This window comes from Cannabis sativa, chromosome 4 (assembly GCF_029168945.1).
Source record: "Cannabis sativa cultivar Pink pepper isolate KNU-18-1 chromosome 4, ASM2916894v1, whole genome shotgun sequence".
NCBI lineage: Eukaryota > Viridiplantae > Streptophyta > Magnoliopsida > Rosales > Cannabaceae > Cannabis > Cannabis sativa.
This window is the reverse complement of record NC_083604.1, coordinates 1,920,703-1,927,850: the sequence shown is the minus strand read 5'-3', so window position 1 is coordinate 1,927,850 and position 7,148 is coordinate 1,920,703. Positions and strand designations below refer to the sequence as shown.

Sequence of the window (7,148 nt, the reverse complement as noted above, 5' to 3'; positions counted from 1 at the left end):
TCTCAACAAAAATTTAAAAAAAAAAAAAAAATTAACAAAAATCAACCTTAAAATAACTATAAATCAACTAAAAATCAACCAAAAAAAAATTCAATCTAATGATAACTATAAATAAATTATAAAACAATCAAAAAAGAATTTCATGAAACAGTTAATGAAGTTCATATTATTATAAATAAAAAAAAGTTTAAACCGTTAAAATAATAAAAAAAATCGTGTTAACATATTTTTGTAATTTTTTTTATAAATTTTTGATCTGAAAAAAAAAGTATAATTTATTTTGTAAACACTCTAGTAACCACTTGTTTCTGCTGTTAAGTTTTGTGTATAATTGATTGATTGGCCTACTCTACATGTTGCAAATTTTCAAATCTTTTGAGATACATTATAATTTTAAATAGTGACATATATATTTTAAATGATACTATATTGATTATTGATATATAGAAACATATTAAAATTATCGTGGCCACAAATTAAAAAAAGACAAATAAATTATTAGAAAAAATTACTAGCTATTAGCTATCAATCTTATCTTGTTAGACCATTAAATTTAAAACATTGATATGAGAGCATTAAGGTGTCCAGCACTATTATAAAGTGATATTTTGTAATTGATAAATAGTTTTTTATAATTTTTACTGAAGTAAAATATGTGGAACTAAATGTTAAATTATAGTAATAGTAATATTACACATCAATAAGGTGCTAAGTACTACGAGTGTCCTATTTTTTTTTTTTTCTTTTGTCTTAGCGGTCAATAGTCAGAATGTTCATTATAATAACTTTGGTATTTTGATATATATTTTGTTAGGACCTTCAGACACCATTTATCTCCACATCGATATTTGGTAATGATATTAATCTGCTTTAAGCCTAATTAAGCCCTCATGGATTTATTTTTGGGCATTTTCTTAAAATGTCTCATTCTAATGGAGATAGTATTCATCCTTAAATACTCAAGATCCTTCTCATTTATAGCTAATGTGAGACTTTAGTTGTACATCCAACAATCAACTCCTTAAACAAAGGACCACCTTGTTTTCCCTCAGACGATTACATATCTAAACCTTGAGCAAACCACTCAAGAACATATTTCCAACTCCCTTGAAAAATTGCAAATTGAATCTCTCGATTCCAACACTCAAATCTTCTTGAATAAGGTAGATGATTTCTTTCACGAGCTAGATTTGAACTCTCTTTGAATCAGATCTGAACCTCTGACGGCTCTAGGAGCAAGCTTCACCTCCTTTGTTTGGCATTCTAAGAATTCATTCACACTACTAATTTAGAATCTGACTCTGATACCACTTGTTAGGACTGTTGGACACTATCTATCTCTACATCGGTACGATATTGTCCGTTTTGGGCCTAAGTCCTCATAAATTTATTTTTGGGCACATTTCCAAAAGGTATCATTCCAATGGAGATAGTGTTCATACTTAAATACCCAAGATTCTTCTCATTTCTATCCAATGTAAGACTTTAGTTGTACACCCAACATATCTCATGTTAAGAAATCTTTCCTTAGTTTATCTTTTTCTCATTGTAATAAGTCTTTAAATATCATTGCTCACTCTCTAGCAAAGAGCGTACTTATTTTAGATGGGTCTCGTATTTGGTGATTGGAGCTTATCCTATAAATTTAATTGTTTGATTTTGTGACTTTTAGACTTTATGTCGTATAATGAATTATTTTTATTTTCAAAAAATAAATAAATAATAATTAATAAAAAAATTATAATTTTAAAAAATTATATTTATCGAAAAACTAGTATTTTTTTTTCTAAAGGGAAAACTAGTATCTTAAAAATGTTAAAATTTAACATTTATTATTATTTTTTTATTATTTAAAGAAAATCAGCTTCACTAAAATCTTTTGAGTAAACTCATGAAAAAACATCAAAATATTTTAATACTCCTAGTTGTTTCATCATTATAATTATTGTTATTAATGATATTTTTCTTTGACATAATAATAATAATTATTATTATATATTATTATTAGTATTATTGTTATTATGAAAGTGAGGGCAAAGAGGGAGACTGGTTTAATTTGTTGGTTTGCTCTTTGCTCCCCACCAGATTGAGACTTTTTATATTCCATCCAAAACTTATTATTCATTCAATTGTCCCAATAATTTTGGGACCACAAACCCTAAAACTAAAACTAAAATGTCCTCAACTTTCAAACCTAATTTACTTTCTTATTCCTTTCCACACTTTTACTATAATAACATTTGAGTCCCAAACTTTTTATGTTTTGACACTTAAATCCACTAATCTTTATGTTAAAACTATTCAAATTTTTTTGAAGAATTGAAAAGATTGGTGTTTATATATATGTGGAATGTAATCATATTTCACATTATTTCATTTGGTGTTATATATAAACAAAATAAGTTTATAAATACTTATAATAATCTGATTTTTTTCACAACAAATTATATGTAGTTTTAGTTTACTTATAAATAAATAATTTATTTATTTTCTCAAAAGTAAATTTAATTATTATGTCTGCAAATGTTTTTTAATTAACAAAAGTTAACAACAGTCAAGGAGTGGTGTTGATAAGTACTAGACATCAATTATGTAAAAAAAAATTCTTATTCATTTGTTTGAGGTTTTTATATATTTTAATAAAATTCAAAGAATTAATGGATGCCAAGAAAATTACAATACTTTGAGTTGGAGGATTGATTCAATAGTGCATAGGTTTAATATTCTATTTGTTTAGATATCAGACCCATAAACAAAAAAATATTTAAGAATTATACATATATTTTCAAAACTCAATATCATAATATAATATATATATATATAAATTTCTTATTTCTTTTTTTTTTTAAAGAAAATAAAATAAAAAGTTTACCCAAGGATATAAGAAAATAATGAGGAAATAATACATTAATTATTGATGATAAGGAGTGCATAATGTGTCTAGTGAAACAATTAGTTGAGCCCTTAAAAACATTAAAAATAACTTTAAATAAGTTACTAACAAATTTGTTTCGTGTTAGCTGTATCAATCTGAACACAACTCATTTATTAAACAAGTTAAAAGTTTCAACACGAACACAACCCGAACTTATTTAAGACAAATCCAAATCTAATAATTTTTGTGCGGGTTTCGAGTCATATTATCGCGTCTGTCCCGTCTTAACAGTTCTACCGCATATATAGAACTTTACCAAAAAGGCATTGAGTTGCAAATCAACAAAAAACAAACACAAGTCCCCTTCAATTTTTTTCATTTGGTTACCAGCAAAAGATGGGCAGAGAAAGCCGAGACATAAGAATTAAATTACAGCAAAACAAATTCATTTTTCAAAAATCTCATTAATTTCTCATCCAAAAAAAAGTGGCCCCATTTGTAGAAATCGCTCGATAACAACGGTAACCAATCAGAACCCACGAATTAGGATTATATCAATTCTTACCCAATCAGAAACCAGATAAGGCAAACTTGTGGGACCCAAAGTGCATAATCCAATCTCTGCTAAAAGAAAAAAGAGAAAAAGAAAAGTACAATCCAAAAAGTGCATTACACCATATTTTCTTTTCTCACTGAATAATAAATAATATATATAATCTCTGTAAAGTGCTTACTTTTGTTTTGTGGGTCATCTTCCCAAATTGAGAGATCATATATAGAAAAAATCAAACTATTTTTCAAATGTCACTCTATCAACTGGGATTTCAAAAATTCTAATTTTCTTTTTCTTTTTGTGATTAGAAATTTTCCAGATATATATAAATATTTTTTTTTCCTTTTTAATTTCCAGAAATATGAGTAACAATACTACTACTACTACTACTTCGATTTATAACAAGAAGGCATCAAACGACGTCGTAGGAGGTAAAACAGCGAGGGCCTGCGATAGCTGCGTAAAAAAGCGCGCACGGTGGTACTGCGCCGCAGACGATGCTTTCCTCTGCCAGTCATGCGATCATTCCGTACACTCGGCAAACTCTTTAGCCAAAAGGCACGAGAGAGTTCGACTCAAAACGGCGTCGTCTCCGATTAAATTGACCGAATTACCCTCCTCGCCTACGTGGCACCGAGGGTTCACTAAAAAAGCACGTACACCCAGACAAGGGAAACAGAACAACAACAACAACAACAACAACAAACCCCACGGTAGCTCCAGTGGAAGTTCGGGTACGGTACCGAACCCATTTTCTTTGGTACCCGAGTATTTGAATTCGCCCGAAGAAGAAAATGAGGACCAGCTTCTTTACCGTGTTCCCGTATACGATCCTTTCGTTGTGGCAAGCCAAAACGCACAAGTATCGAAATCAACGACGTCGTTTGGAGCTGCTAATAATAATAATAATTTAATAAATGGGTTTGTTTTCCCGGCTCAAGAGATGGATGATCTGGCGGAGTTCGCTGCTGACGTGGAGAGTTTATTGGGCCATGGGCTTGAAAATGATGAGTGTTTTGGTATGAAGGAATTGGGCTTTGTGGATTCAAAAGATGAAACGACAACGACAACAGAAGAATCAGGAGGTGTAAAGGTTGAAAAAGAAGAAGATCAGAATGATGATCAATTATTAGCCGTTGGATTAGGAGGTAATACTAGTTTGGATGATATGGTGATGATCACGAGGGAGCCTTTTCAGTTCAACTTCGATGATTACGACGATGACGTGTCACCTGCACCGTCGTGTGGTGTGGAGGAGGAGAATGATGAGAATAATATTATGATAAAGGAAATGAAAAACGACAATGGAAATGATGTAAACGACGTCGTTTTTGATAATAAGAAGAATAGTAGTAGTACTAGTTCGATGATGATGTTGATAAAAAAGAATAAAAAAATGAAGAAACAGAAACATCAGATTTTGTTGAGATTGGATTATGAAGCTGTCAGTACTGCTTGGGCTACTCAAGGCGGGTCTCCATGGACTACTGGGGACCGACCCGATCTCGACCCGGATTCCTGCTTACCCGATTGCATGGTTAGTCTTTAATCAATTAATATATTTTTAGTTATATAGTTTTTTTACATGATATTTTTAGTTATATTTTTTTATATGATATTTTTAGTTATATTTTTTTTTTGGGGATATGATATTTTTAGTTATATTACATGGAAAAATCTATAGTATCACTTATTGATTTCAGTATTTTTTTTTTTAATGAAACTGTTTTTTATAATAGTGTAAGGTGTAGTTATTCAAGATAATCAGTAAAATTTTAAAAAATTTAAATAGTTGTGGTATTGAAAATAAAATTTAAATGTTTTGTTCCATAAGTGACTTTTATTTTATACAAGTATCAAATAACTATTTAAATTTTATTTTCAACATTATAAAATATTTAGAATATTTTAATAATTTATAATTAATTTTAAATAATTATAATTTACACCATTTAAAGAAATAAATTCTAAATGTGAAAGCATAGTACTATAAACTTGCTGAATAGACATGAGTACTTATTTAGCATACTAAGATAGAAATAGAAATAGAAATTGATTATTATTATTATTATTATTATTATTATTATTATTATTATTATTAGTGAATGGAGATAATTATCACTTCATCATTAAATAATGAAGGATTTTTTTTTTTTATTTTTACATTTTAAAATATTTTTTTTATTTTTACGTAAATTTATATAACAACCTAAATTGCAATAAAAATTTATATAAAAATCACCAGAGCAAACTAAAAAAAAAAATAAAAATAATATATAAAGTAATTCCTCAATAAAAAATTACTTAATATGAATTTTTAAAGAGGAATATTTTTAGCTTATCTTTATTTATTTAAAACATTTATAAATTTTTAAGTAATTTTAAATAGTTTTGTTGTGACAAAAAATAATATTAAAAATTATCCTAAATTATCCTAAATAATATATTTAAACTTTATATTCAGCTTTATAAATTATCCTAAATTTTTTAAAAATTTACAAATATTTTAAAATAAGTACAACTTTTACATCATGAGAAAATAAGATTAAACTAGAAATTTTTTTTAGATATTGAAACAAGTAGAAAATGTATTAGCATATAACAAAGTGTATTAATTTTATATAAATATATATATTTTTTATTTTATTAATTAAGATAGAAATTACTTTTGATTAATTATTTAATTAATTAATTAATAATGCAGATGTTGATGAGTTCATCATGTGAAACAACTCAAATGATTAATGATGAAAGTAATAATAACTATTTGGGTAGTGGATCATACGTTGTTGGGGTTGGGAGATTATCAAACACAGCAGCATTGGGATTGGGATTGGGATTAGAAGAAGGAAGAGAAGCACGTGTTTCGAGATACAGAGAGAAAAGAAGAACAAGATTGTTTTCTAAGAAAATAAGGTACGAGGTTCGAAAACTCAATGCTGAGAAAAGACCAAGAATGAAAGGTAGGTTTGTCAAGAGATCTTCCTTGACTTTTGTTAATAATCCACCATTACCAATTACTACTACTACTACTACCTCTTTCCCTAATAAGCTTAAGTAATGTTAATTAGCACAATGTTTACAGTATATATTAATCAATAAGTTGGTAAAACTCTAATACTCTTTTGAGCTTTCATAATGTTATTAATGCAATTTTGTATCGGGTTTTATATATTTTGAATTAAAATATTTTAAGTGTACTGTAAGATGTATATAGTTTCATTACAAAATAATTTATAATGTGAAAAGAGTATAAAGTCTATGGTATAAATTTTTTGACTTTGATAGAGAAAGAAATTAAGCTAGAATAGAATGATTTTAACTATCGAATTATTAGTAAAAAAAAATTTCCTACATTTGAATTGACAAAATACGAACTTTATGGGAGAGTTGAAACCCCAAAGGCAGAATTGAGAATTTTTCTGATATGGGATAAGAGTGGTTTTTTCTGGAGATGGAAAATTTAATCCCCAAGTTTTATCAATTTACAAATTTTTCTCAATTAATTAAAAATAAAATCTGTAACGGATTTTACACTTTATAGATTTAAAGTAACAAATTCTTTTTGAGACATGGCAAATCTTTTAAAATATATTTTTTGAGATGGCTAAATGAATCAAAATTCTACTTTTTCGTTTTATTTCTATTAATCATTACGGAATAATATTTATAGACTTTCACATTCTACCGATAAATCGCTAATAAGCTTTTATAATATTT

The 7,148-nt window shown here is 27.4% G+C and overlaps 1 protein-coding gene across 1 annotated transcript; it reads left to right on the top strand.

Moving 5' to 3' along the window:
- The first annotated feature begins 3,526 nt into the window (after positions 1-3,526).
- On the top strand, positions 3,527-6,685 carry LOC115714839 (zinc finger protein CONSTANS-LIKE 16). The gene is made up of 2 exons (XM_030643599.2): positions 3,527-4,965; positions 6,133-6,685. Exons 1-2 carry the CDS (start codon positions 3,790-3,792, stop codon positions 6,487-6,489), a joined length of 1,533 nt encoding a protein of 510 aa, XP_030499459.2. The 5' UTR covers positions 3,527-3,789; the 3' UTR covers positions 6,490-6,685.
- The last annotated feature ends 463 nt before the right edge of the window (positions 6,686-7,148 follow it).

Excerpts from the sequence above, each read along its gene's own strand:
- LOC115714839 (XM_030643599.2), top strand. The coding sequence starts at position 3,790 with ATGAGTAACAATACTACTACTACTACTACTTCGATTTATAACAAGAAG. Across the intron at positions 4,966-6,132 it reads CCTGCTTACCCGATTGCATG|ATGTTGATGAGTTCATCATG; the intron begins GTTAGTCTTTAA and ends TTAATAATGCAG.